The 14,172-nt window shown below is 37.4% G+C and overlaps 1 protein-coding gene across 1 annotated transcript; it reads right to left on the reverse strand.

Annotated features, from left to right (window-relative positions):
- Positions 1-1,069: 1,069 nt before the first annotated feature.
- LOC109389045 (40S ribosomal protein S12-like) lies at positions 1,070-8,373 on the reverse strand. Its single transcript, XM_019654273.1, has 2 exons — positions 8,218-8,373; positions 1,070-1,456 (listed from the first exon to the last, which is right to left on the reverse strand). Exons 1-2 carry the CDS (start codon positions 8,371-8,373, stop codon positions 1,070-1,072), a joined length of 543 nt encoding a protein of 180 aa, XP_019509818.1.
- Between the last annotated feature and the right edge of the window lie 5,799 nt (positions 8,374-14,172).

Consider the following 14,172-nt stretch of genomic DNA (forward strand, 5'->3'; position numbering starts at 1 on the left):
CGAGTGATGTCTTGCAATACAAGTAGTCTGTTTCCGAATGAATTATGCTCGCAAACCAAGGTACTACTGTAATTGATTTTATTTAAGTAGGGTTTACTTTGGTAGAGCTCCTTGTCACTTTGGAGATATACTTTAGGTATAAGCTGATATTTTTATATCTCTGTCAGAAAGCAGCTATATATGATGTTCTATGTATATTGATTGGTAAGGGGACCATTGGATTAAAATGAGAAGTTCATGGCAGACCCAGCTGAAAATGGATATAGAATGGCAGGATAGAAACTAAGGTGGAGGCCATGATAAATTGGTATCTATGTGTGGAGAATCTGCCCTGGCCACATCCTATTTGCACCTAATATACATCTAAGGGTAAGTGTTATATATTTCTTTTTCTTTTAGCTAAGCCATCCTGCCACCTGTTGGCATCTCAGCGGCAGCTCAGCTCGGGCCGGGACTCGAACCGCTGTTGCTCAGAGCTTGCATTCTTGAGCGAGCTCTTAACCAACTGAGCCACTCGGCCGGCCCTAAGTGTTATATGTTTTTATCTGTTGTTCCATATATCTCCAGCAGTGAACTAGAATAGTTTGAATAGCGTATGTGTAGCTTCTTTCAGTTTCCTAGGTATGGCTGTAACCCAGTAAGGAGCTGCCAAGGGTGCACAACCCCCTCCTTCTGAATGCCCTCCAGGTTAGGTTACTGCTAGCTCATGTGGCACCTTTTAAAATTAGAAAAAAATGTCATTTCTTCTAGATGGGCACAGCCCAGGGAGCATGTATTGAGGATGGAGCACAGGACGGTTTTGGGGCACCTTGTGCTGAAAACAATGGCACTGCCTCTACTAGATGTGCCAGGCATCTCCAGGGCACTGATACTTAGGAGAAAATTGCATTGCTCACTTTTGGCTGAACACCTATTACATACTTACATAAAGATGTAAGTAATTAACGCACTTACTAATACATATACTTAATACACATATAGTGTACATACTAATATTAATGTTTATTACATGGAGGTAGCATTTTATTTGCTAGACTTTTCTTTTAAAAAAAAAGCCAAGTTTATTTGTTCATTTCTTGCATGTGAAGTACTCCTTGATGCAACCTTCACCTGAGACTCTGCTGGAATCCTTAAACACCAAACAACTGCAAACAACCCACTTTCTGGGGTTTTCCTCTCTGTCGATTTTACAGAGGCATACCCATTCCCCTAGTTTCTTGTTGTCACCAACCTTAATCAGGTGGATTTTGTGTTCGGCACAGAAGGCCTCCACCGACTTGACACTCACAGGCTCATCGCAGTTGGATGCAAGCACACCCAGATAGTCTTGGCGCTTGTCTAAGGCTTTGGCAGCTTTGCGAATGCTGCGTGCTAGGCCATCATGAATGAGGGCGGCCTTCAGCGCCTCTTGTAAAGCAGTGTTAACGTCCATTACACCTCCAGCAGCAACAACTTCCTTCACCAGGATGGCGGGTTATGGGTAGAGCCAAACCTTGAGGCACCTGGGCCTCTGCCTCTGGGATACTCCGTGGCAGAAGGAAAAGAAATGGATTTTTCTAATTTACTTTGCTAAAGGTATGACAAAACTTCAGAAGATTTCACCCCATGTGTTTCTGAGAGCAATTATTTTAACCAGTAAAGGGAGTGTGAATTCATGAAATAGCTTGGTCAGTAAAGCAATTGCTGCAGAGTCTATAGAGGAAGCCAGTTAGCTTCCCAAATCCAGAGGATGAAGAGTTACTTCTTGGCTAAGACGACAGAGAGGAGATGTATTCTGGAAGTCATAGAGCAATACCAAATCCAGGTCTATTTATGTTTCACATTCTTTTACTCTTTGTGGTAGGCAGAATAATGGTCCCCAAAGATCTCTAATCTCTGGAATCTGTGAACACGTTCTCTTACTAACATGGCAAAAGGAACTTCGCAGATGCGATTAGGCTAAGGACCTTAGGATGGGGAGATTATTCTGAATTATCTGAGCTGGCCCAACCTAATTTTAAAAATCCTTAAAAGAACCTTTCCTGACTGAGATGAGAGTCAGAGGGAGATGTGGCTATAAAAGAATGGTCAGAGTGCAGTGCAATGTTGCTAGCTTTGAAAACGGAAGAAGGGGGAAATGAGTCAAGGCTGTGGCTGACCTCCAGGAGCTACAAAAAGCAAGGAAACATATTCTCTAGACCCTCCAGAAAGGATGCAGCTGTGCCAACACCCTGATTTTAGCCCTTAAGACCCATTTCAGAACTCCGACTTACAGAACTATAATAAATTTGTACTGTTTTAAGCCACTAAGTTTGTAGTACCGTGTTTTGCACTGTATAATGCGCACTTTTTTGCCCAACTTTGTGAGGGAAAAACAGGATGCACATTATACATTGGTAGTACTAATTCCATAGCTATATAAATGTATTTGATTCTTTTATTTGTGCTTATGAATTAAAAGTACAATAATAAATAATGCTAACATTCCTTTATAATACAAAACACAAGTACCTAAATACACACAAATAAAAATTTGAATTAAAAAATTAAAATGAAAGAGTTTTTTTCCCTGAAAGTTTGGGCCAAAAACATGGGTGCATATTGTACCTGGGGGCACATTATACATGGCAAAATAGGGTAATTTGTTACAGCAGCAATAGAAAACTAACACACATTTTATGTGTACAGCACCAAATTACATAGAGCAGGTTTATGTTTGTTTTGGGACACCTCTTTCAAAGACTTTATGGCACTTACTTTTTAAATTAAAATTAATATACTTTAAACTTCAGTGCATCAAAGGACACTATCAATAGAGAGAAAAGGCAACCCACAGAATGGAACAAAATATTTTCAAATCGTATTTCTGATGAGGGATTGATATTCAGGATATATTAAAAAATCCTACAATTCCACAAAAACAGCAAAAAAGCAAATCCTGTTATAACATGGGCAATGGACTTGAATAGACATTTCTCCAAAGAAGATATATGGATGACCAATGAGCAAACAAAAAGATGCTCAACATCACTGATCATTAGGGGAATGCAAGACAAAACATGAGGTACCACTTCACACTATTAGAATGTTTGTTGTCAAAAACAAACAAACAAAAAACAACCAAACAGAAAATCACAAGTGTTGGTGAGAATGTGAAAAAATCAGAACCGTTGTGCACTGCTGGTAGAAATGTAAAGTGGTGCAGTCTCTGTGGAAAACAGTATAATGTTTCCTCTTAAAATTAAACATAGAATTACCATATGACCCCCAAATTTCACTTCTGAGTATATGCCCAAAAGAATTGAAAGCAGGGATATAAATAGATATTTGTACACCCATGTTTATAGCAGCATTATTCACAATAGCTAAAAGGTAGAAACATCAAATGTTCATTGATAGATGAATGAATAAATAATACATGGTACATACATACAGTGGAATATTAGCCTTAAAAAGGAAGGAAATTCTGACATATGCTACAACAAGGGTAAACTGCAAAGACATTATCCCGAGAAATAAGCCAGACATGAAAGGACAAAGACTCTGATTCCACTTCTGTGAGGTGCTTACAGTAGTCAAATTAATGGTCAGAAAGCAGATTTTTTTTTTTGTGCTAGGGGTTGGGGGAGTAAAGAATGGGGAGTTATTGTATAGAGTTTTAGTTCAGGATGATAAAAAAGTTAGGGAGACGAATGGTGGTGATGGCTTCACAGCAAAGTGGATGTACTTAACGCCACTGAACTGTACACTTGAAATGGTAAAATTTAGGTATATTTCACCACAATAAAAAATTAATACACTTTAAGTACAAGAAAAAAATGAGATTGGTCCAGGCATGTCTGAAAAACAGTAAAGAAAGCATAGCAAGAGAAGGGGTCTTTGTAGGGCTGTTCTCAGCTAGGGGAGATTTCTATTTAACCTCAAGGGGACCTTTGGTAATATCTGGAGACGTTTTTGGTTGTCATAGCTGAGGGGTTGCTACTGGCATTTACGGGGTAGAGGAAGGAGATACCGTTAAACATCCTACAATGTACAAGACAGCCTCCCACAATAAATTACCCAGCCCAAAATGTCTGTAGTGCAGAGGGTAAGAAACTCTGTTCTAGAGAGAGGTATTCGGGTAACCTGGTTGGATAGAGTTGGAGGGAAATAATGAGACGTCTCTTAAATATTAAGCTAAGAAGTTTAGAGTTTGTGCAATAGGTAATATATTCTTTAAGGTAGCGGAAGGGGGACTTAACAACGATTGGAAAAGATTAATCATGGGAAGATGGATTAGACGCAAGGGCAGATTATGGGCAGGAGACCACACACAGGCAGTTGTTCCAGTAATCCAGTATGGTGTGGCAAAATGTGTAATGCTCCATGTAGGTGCAAGTGCCAGGGATTGTTCTAAGGGCTTAATATGTATTAACTCATGTAGCCCTCATAACACCTATATGTTAGAATCATTGTTCTCATTTCACAAAAGAGGAAATGAGGAACAGAGTAAGTGTCCAAGATCAGTAAAGGATGAAGGCGGGCTTTGATCCCAGGAAGTCTGTGCTATTTTCTTTTTACAGATTTAACTTTTTTTTTTTAAATGCTGAATACATCTTTTTTTCCCTGTCAGCTTGGATGGAAAACTGGGTTTATGGTTAAGTAGGATAAGGGTATTATCTAGACTTTATTAGCTCCTTTCTACATTAGACTGAGTTTGAGGAAGACTGAGAAAGGTGATAAGACAGCAATTGGCTCCTTGAGTTTTAGAAAATTGCTTGGAGGGAAGATTAGAATTAAGAGTGGGCGAATTAAAAATATAGGTGGAGGAGGTGAATAATCAGGGAGAGATCGCAATTTCTCACCCACCAGCTCTCAAATTCTGACTCTCCAAAAGCTTCAGCAGCCTGTAGATGCCATTCCACTGACAGGCATCAAACTTGAAAAACACAATCTAGGCCAGGATTGTCACTCCACCTCCCACTCCCCAGTGACACTCACTTGTCCTGAACACTTCCCACTCCATAATCCTTTCCCATGAAAAGGAAGGAAGCCAGCTATGCTCTGCCGTGATGGCCTTGTGTGAGCTTGTTTAGGGAACGGGGGATGGGGGTGGGGGTTCTGTGCCACTGAGGAAGGGGAGCGGAGGGGCTCCATTTCATTGAGAGAACTTACCACACTCTCCTGTTTGCTGGCCCTTTGTAATCAGTATAATCAGTATTGCAGTTTGCCATAGCTCTGAAAATCTGGAAAGGGCAGAAAGGTTGCTGACCCAATTAGTATTTGTCCCTGAACAGGTTCAAGACCAGGAATCCAGCTGTTTTAGTCTTGATTCTATCACTAATAAATTCTGTGCTCTTGGACACATATTCATATTCATCATTTTACTGTCTTCTTTCCCAAGCAACACCTTTTCACATTCATAATAGGCCGCTGGAGTAAGCAAAGCAGATATTAGCTTTTTTTTTTTTCTGATAAGAAAAACTAAAGTTCCAAAAGGATAGGTGATCTACTTAGGGTCACCCAGCTATCATGTGACAAAACTGGAACATGAATGNCCCCACAAAAAACCCAATAAGGTGGACCTCATCAAAATCAGAACTTTTACTCTTTGAAATAATGCTTGGAAAATGAAAAGGCAAGCCACAGAATGGAAGAAAATATTTGTAAAATATTTATCTGACAAAGGACTTGTATCTAAAATATATATAAAAAAGTCTTACAACTTAGTTATATGAAGATAAACAACTGAATTAAAACTGGGCAAAAGACTTGAACAGATAATTCATTAAAGAAGATATATGAATGGCAATTAAACACATGAAAATATGTTCAACATTACTAGCTAACAGGGAAATGTAAATTAAAACTGTGGTACACAACCAATAAAATGGTTAAAATTAATAGGACTGACCATGTCAGGGGTTGATGAGAATCTGGAGTTACTGGAATTCCTGTAAACTGCTCGTGCTAATGTTTACAATTTGATAATTTATTAAAAAGTAAAACATATTCCTATCATTTGACCCAGCCATTCCGCTTTTAGATATTTATCTAAGAGATGTGAAAGCGTATGTGTAATGAACACTTATGTCAAGGGGGAGGACTCAAGGTGGCAGAGTAGATAAACACCGTGCTTGCATCTTCCTGAGACCATATATATTAAAATTACAACTCAATTACAATACAGTCAGCCTGAAGAACCATCTGAAGTCTAGCTGAACAGAAGTCCTATAACTGAGAATATAAAAAGAGGCCACATTGAGATTGGTAAAAGGAGTGCAGATGAGAAATGGGCCAGCCCTACATCTGTGTGTGGCATGTAAGAATCAGGAAGAATATCTTGGACATGGAGGTCCGACATTTGCATGATAGGGGTGCCAGAAAGAGAATAGAAAGAGCAAGAAGTTGAAAACCTATTTGAAGAAATAATGATGGAAAACTTCCTTAACCTGGCAAAGGAAATGGATTATTCAAGCCCAGGAGGCACAAAAAGTCCAAAACAAGATGAACCCAAAGAGATTCACACCAAGACACATCATAATTAAAATGCCAAAGGTTAAGGACAAAGAAAAAATCTTAAAAGCAGCAAGAGAAAAGCAGTTAGTTACCTACAAGGGCAGTCCCATGAGACTATCAGCTGATTTTTTTTTTTTTAGCTGAGCCATCCTGCCACCTATTGGCAGCTCAGCGGCTGCTCAGCTCGGTCCAGGACTCGAACCGCTGTTGCTCAGAGCTCAAACTCTTGAGCGCTCAGCTGATTTCTTAATAGGAACTTTGCAGGCCAGAAAGGATTGGCACTGTGATCCCCAAGACTTATTTGTTTTATACTTCTTATTCCCCTATATGTTTTTCCCCTCTTTTTAAATATTTCTTTTAATTTTTCAATTATAGCTGACATTCAATATTATTTTATATTAACTTTAGGTACACAGCATAGTGGTTAGACAGTTATATAAATTAAGAAGTGATCCCCTCAAGTAGTCTAGTACTCACCTGGCATACACAGTTATTACCATGTTATTGATTACATTCCCTATGCTTTACTTTACATCCATGACTATTTTATAATTACCAATTTGTATTTCTTAATCCCTTCACTTTTTTTAACCTGACCCCAACCCTTCTCCCATCTATAACCTCAAAAAATCTAGTACCCTTCTGACACCATACATAGTTATTACAATAATATTGACTATATTCTTTATGCTACACCCTATATCCTGATGACTACTGTGTAACAACCAATTTGTACTTCTTAATCCCGTCCCTTTTTTCACCCACCCGCAAACTCCCTCCCTTCTGTCAACCATCAAAATGTCCTCTGTATCTCTGAGTTTGTTTCTGTTTTGTTTGTTTTGTTCCTTAGATTCTTTTATAAGTGAAATTATATGACATTTGCCCTTGTCTGCTTGACTTACTACACTCAACATAATACCCTCTAAGCCATCCATGTTGTTGCAGATGGCAATATTTCATTCTTTTTTTTTAATGGCTGGGTAATATTCCACTGTATATATGTACCACCTCTTCTTCATCCATCCATTCATTCATTCATTCAGGGACACCTGGGTTGCCTTCATATCTTGGCTATTGTAAATAATGCTGCAATGAACATATGGATACACATATCCCCTTGAAGTAGCATTTTGGATTTCTTCAGATAAATACCCAGAAGTGGAATTACTAGGTCCTTTTTTGTCTCTTNGGCCCCCTATGGGTTATTTTTAATAATAGCACTGCTGTATACTACACCAATGTACCTCTTTGTACCTCAGTTTTCTATTGAGTAAAAGAGAGATAGCTGGCTCTCTTTATCTCTCAGAATTGTTATTGGGATTGTAGCAGATTCAAAATGACTACAGGACTGGATGAAAAAGGTGAAGGGATTAAAAGTACAAACTGGCAGTTACAAATAGTCACAGGAAAGTAAAGAACAAAATAGGGAATATAGTCAATAATATTGTAATAACTATGTATGGTGTCAGGTGGGTACTAGACTTACCGGGGTTATCATTCAGTAAGTTATATATACTGTGCTATATACCTGAAATTAATATAACATTGAATGTCAACTATAACTGAAAAAATTTTTTTAAATTAAAAAAACGTTTTTTGTTGATATGGAGAATAAAGATGACTGGGGCCAGCTGAGTGGCTCAGTTGGCTAAGACTGCGAATATAAAGATGACTTTTTTAATCCAAAATAGAGAAGAGAATAAATCTGCATAGTTTTTTAAAAAAAATGGCTACAAATACTTTGCAGGTCCTTCCATGAAGGTAACAGTTATTCCTTTGCCTCTTGAATCTGGGCTGGCTTGGTGACTTGCTGTGACAAATTAGATCTGGTAAAAGTGACATGTGGCTTCCACGCAAGACCTTAAGTTGCTCTGCATCTTCCACTTTTGCCCCCATGTTACCCTGAAGCCATCATGTGAAGAAACCCAAGCTAGAGCTGGTGGTGATAGAGACACAGCTGACGGCCCAGACATGAGTGTGGCCATCCAGAATCACCCCATCAGCTAAATGGTGCCACATGAGTGAGCCCAAGAGAGACTGCCCCATCCACTCATAGGATTACCAGAAATGATAATTTGTTGTTTTAGGGTGGTTTGTAGTGCAGCAATAGATAACGCAAATGAGGATAAAATGGGTAGTAATTATGAAAGTATTTTGAAATTACAATAATACCCCTGCAGTTTCTCTAAGAATAAAGCTTTTTATTATTAATAAAACCATCTGAACTAAAAATTAACAAAGCAGATGAAAGGTTTAAAATCAAGCTATTAGAAAAAAACATTGAATAAAAAAGAAATCTATGAAGACATAATAATAAATATACATAAATAAGTGAACAGATGGGAGAGAAAAGGATTGGTTCTTCTGTCCATCAATAAGTGTAGAGAGAGGGAAAGTGGAGTTGAAAAATCAGCATTTTGCAACCACGTGGTGAAGACTGACTAGAGCAAGAGTCGGCAGGGCATGCCAAATCTAGGGGGAAAGTTTGAAGATGATATTTGCTTGGTCTCAATATATCTTCACGGATTGTTATCCATTGTGAAAGGAAAATCCTTAATCACACAGTAGGAAAATTATACAATACCATGACTGGGTAATGAAAATTAGAATCACCAATGAGGATCGATCGATAGGCATTGTGTGCCTCTAGATGTGATACCACGAGAAAGACACATTCTTGGGGATGCGTAACCTGAAACCCATGAGCAAACATTAGATAAACTCAAATTGAGGGATATTCTATAAAGAAAACTGGCTTGTGTTTTTGAAAAATTAAACTGTCATGAAAGACACAGAAAGACTGAGAAAATGCTCCAGATAAAAAGAGACAGAAGAGAATGACAAGTAAATGCAATACATGATTCTTAATTGGGTCCTGTACTGGACGGGGAAGATGCTATAGGGGACATTATTGGGAAATTTTTAAAGACTGGGACATAGACTGCAGATTAGATAAAAGTCTTGTTTCAATGTTAAATTCCCTGAACTCCACTGTGGTACTGTGGTAATGTAAACCAAATATTTGTGGTCTTAGGAAATGTACATTGAAATATTAAGGAGTAGAGGGTCATGATGTATGCAATCTAATGTCAAATAGTTTTAAAAAAAGAAATTACACACATGCACACATGAGACAGAGACAGAGAAAGATCCAGTGAGCGAGCATGCAAGAGAGAGATGATAAAGCAAAAAGCAAATGTGGCAAAAATGTCAAAAATTGATGAATCTTGGTAAAGGATTTATGAGAGTTCTTTAAGTTACTCTTGCAACTTTTCTGTGAGTTTGAAACTATTTCAAAACAAAAAGTTATAAAAAGTATATCGGTGGATATATTTTTTATTTCCATATGAAGATGATCTTTGTAAGCTTAATAGAAGGCAGAACTCATGCCCTAAGTGGTTGAGGCCCCGTAGAACCCAGGATGGTCAGTGGGAGAGTGTACACTCTGCCTCGTCACCAAATTGTCCAAAGCTGTCTACACAGCATCCCATCTCGGAAAGGCCTTGGAACCCCCACTCTCCCCTGCCTCCCTCTCTGACTGTGAGCTTTGAAGTCATCAGCAGGAGGGTCAGAGTTCAAGGTTACAGTGTGGGAAAAGGAGGCTGGAGCCCTTTGGGCACACCATATATGAAGCCTGGTAATGTAGTCCCTAGAAATCAGCCTTATGGTGCAGGCAGCAGGGCAGAGAACTGTGGAGAGTGGATTTAGAGGTACAAACAGAACTTAACCAGCACAAGCAGTATCTTTGGTTAGAGGACTGTGGGTGTTTATTATTTTCTTCTTATCTGCTAGCCTATAAAACTCCTGGCTCTGGTATGAACACCCCCTTCCCAACAGGAGGACTTTGGTAACAAAAGGCATATAGTTTATATATTATATATAAATATATATATATATATGTATATATATATATATTTCAAGCTATCATGGTAAAAACAATTTAAAATGTAAAATTCATATTAAGAAGCATATGCCTCTACTTTTCTAAGTTATTTGTTACGATGTTCTTTAGCAATTAATCCCTCCCTTCCCACAACTCCTCTTTCCTGATTTTCTGTGTTGTGCTTATTTTTTCTACATTATTTGTATATTTACTAAGTCATCTTCTTACAACAAAAAAACCTCTTAGGATTGTCTGCCTTACGAATTGCTGTGACTACATAAAGCACTGTATTGTTATGGCAGCTGCAAAACAGCTTTGATTTGATCAAGGCTCATTTAGGACAAGGGCAGACCACTTCCTGTCACCCCTATGCTAGGAGAAACAGTTCTCAGAACGTTCATGGCTACTGTAGAGGTAGAGAAAGAGTCCATGTCAGTGGGAACACGGCTTTCTTATTTTTAGAACCACTGTGAGTATAATGGATGTTTTGTCTAGGACCAACCTTCAAAGTGGCCAAATGTTCATGCACCTATAATTTTGGGGGCACAACTGAAACATAAAAAAAAATCCAAATTCATTTGAGTTTAGGAATATAATACTTAAATACTTTTATTTTAAATGAGTTGCTTTTATAGAAAGTGTCTGGTGTGAAGCAAGTGACTCTATTTTAAAATATGTCTTTTATTAAAAAAATTTTCCACAAAAGCCTAGTATTAATTTAATCAGATAAATCTCATTTTTGTTATAGACATTTTGTATTTGAAAAGCAGTCATATTTGAGGTGTGTAATGATACATCGTGTTGGCCTTGACAAGGTAATTTGAAAAAAAAAATTTCGTAAGAAAAAAGGTATTTTATTCACTCAGAATTTTGAATAACTTTTAAAAGTATAATTTGAAATGATTAAAACAAATCATTACCTGCTAAAAGGCTCGGGTCATGTGTATTTTGACTTAAATTATTTAGCACACTGACATTGATTTTGATCATTTGCTCACTATCAAGGCTTCACTGTGGGTATTATGCAGTAAAACCATTAGCAACACAGATTTCAATTCAGAATGTTAAAATTCATCAAAACACTTTATGTGTATTTGATGCATTGAGAAGTTCAGTCACAATCAACATGATATGGCTTATCTCCTTTGAGAAATGCAAATTTTTTCAAATTCTTTGGCCTGTTTGGGTGTCAGGAGCCTGGACTCCAAACTCTCTTTGAACTCATCCTTTCAACTTCTAGGTTGTAGTTCTGTTTATTCAGGTAAAGTTTAAAAAAATATTATTTTGGAGTAAATTAGATAAAATAGATGCTAATTACCTTCCTTTTAATTTTTTCATGTTGCTACATGTATTAGTTCTGACTTTGGCATTCATCTAACTCTATCACTAACTTAAGTAAATGTGCTGGTGTGGTAAGTTTACCAGTTAACTTAATCAATTGATAAAATATTTTTTGAAAACAAAATATGTAATTAATAGCCATAATGTATGTATTAGCTGACAATAAACATGCAAACAAAGTAAGATAGATCAAATAATTCATCTGGCTTCCATAAAGACCATGTAAAATTGTTTAGTTATCAATGTACTAAAAAGGCTAAAACTTAGCATTGAATTTTTGCAAATAAGTAGAAATAGAGACCTAGAGCAAGAATTAAACTGCTGATTTATGATAATGGCTTGAGCTAAGCATAAGTCAGATGAAGAATAAGCCTGTTTATATATGATATATAATATAATATAATATAATATAATATAATATAATATAATATAATATAATTAGTATAATATAATCACTGCCATTTTCCCTTTATTGACTATTTAAGAACACTAGACTTTGAACCTTGCAAAAAGGGACCAATGCTGGGGCCTATACTTAAGAATGCCCATATATCACAAACATGACAAAATAAATTAATTAAGGAATACATCATGGGAAACCCAGACACTAGGGTGCAGTGCTTAATAATAGCATAGCATTATTGACTATATTCCCCAAACAGCCTTATTGATTATATTCCCCAAACAGTCTTTCTTATCCCCGTGGCAATCTTGTGGTTACCGATGGTGGTTGTAAATGTCTATTACATTCTTTTGCACGCCTGAAAGTAATAAAAAAAAAATAGCATAGCAAATTCCATTAAGTTTCAAAGGCCCGAAAATAATCTCCACCTCTGGGCCTAAGGATGCCCTCAGCATCCATGGTTTACCCTTGAATTTATTCTTCCTTTATTTCATCCCAGCTATGTCCGTTCAAACCAGCTGGCAGTGTTTCTGCTGGTATAACATTCTCAAAAATCTTGTTGGTCTTTTATGCAATACACGGGGATCTAAGATACCACACAAGAGAGTCTTCTACAGATCTCTCCTGGATAGTCTCATCTTGATTCCTGACTTTTGCTGAGATGGTTGCTTGAATCCATGAGTTACATGCCTAATCTCTTTGGCAAAAGTCTGTCCAGCCACACCATTGGTGTTCTTCCCAGAGCACCGCTTCTAACCTTTTGCTACCTGAATAGGTTGAGAATTTTCCAAAGCAAATGCTGATCCTTTTTTTTTTTTAACACTCATTCTTTAGTACCTCTCTTTCCTCTTGCACTTTACAATAAGCAGTAAACAGAAACCAGGCTGTGCGTCCACATTTTGCATAGGAATCCCTTAGCTAAATATCCAAGTTCACTGCTTATAAGTATTTTCCACCCAACACTAGAACACAAATCAGCCAAGTTTTCTGCCACTTTATAACAAGGGTCACCTTTCCTCTAGTGTCCAATAACATGTTCTCCATTTCCTTTTATGATCTCATCAAATCACCTTTGATGTCCACATTTCTACCAACCATGTCTTCATGGAAATCTAGGCTTTTTCTATCATGCATCTTAAAATTCTTCCAGCCTTTATCTATTGTATTACCCAATTCTAAAGCCAATTTTTAGGTGTTAGTTACACTGAGTACCCACTTCTCAGTACCAAAATCTGCATTAGTTTCCTACAGCTCTGTAACAAAGTCCTGCAAACTGGGTAGTTAGAAACAACAGAAATTTATTCTGTCACAGATATGAAGTCTAGACGTCCAAAATCAAGGTGTCAGCAGGGCTGTGCTCCCTCCGAAGGGAGCCCCTTCCTTGCCTCTTCCTAACTTCTGATGTTTGCTGCCAATCTTTGCCATTTCTTGGCTTACAGCTACGTCAGTCCAATCTCTGCCTCTATCATCATATGGCTTTCTTCCTCTGTCTCTCCATATTGCTTTATTATAAGGACACCAGTCGTTAGGTTTAGGACCAACCCTAATCCAGCATGATCTTAACTAATTACATCTGCAAAGACCCTATTTCCAAACAAGATCATATTCTGAGATTCTGGGTGAACATGATTTTTTTGGGGACACCCTTTTCAATCCAGAGAACCTCAAACATATTCAACTGTCTAACCATGCACAAAATCAAAACTGTTTATTGTAGTCTAATTAGCAAGAAAGTGAATCAATAGCCATTGAGTATCACAGATGCTTATGAGGGAAATTAATTCAATTTTCCTCAGGGAAAGTAAATTTCACATGTGTGGTTCACTTTACTTTCGTATCTTTAGGATTATATTTTTTACATTTTAGTTGGATTCATTTTCTTAATCTACTGTAGAAAGACCCAATCTGGGAAAAAAAGTTAGAGGGCAAAGGTTTTTTATATTTTTTGTTTTTTTTGTTTGCTTCACTCTTCTCTTACTGTTCCCTGTTCATCTCTCCTCTCTCCCAGAGTAGTTGTCATATTTGTGATTCTCTACTCTCTTGAAATAATCTTTTTATATTTGGGAAA

Source organism: Hipposideros armiger, unplaced genomic scaffold, assembly GCF_001890085.2.
Source record: "Hipposideros armiger isolate ML-2016 unplaced genomic scaffold, ASM189008v1 scaffold_218, whole genome shotgun sequence".
Taxonomy (NCBI): domain Eukaryota; kingdom Metazoa; phylum Chordata; class Mammalia; order Chiroptera; family Hipposideridae; genus Hipposideros; species Hipposideros armiger.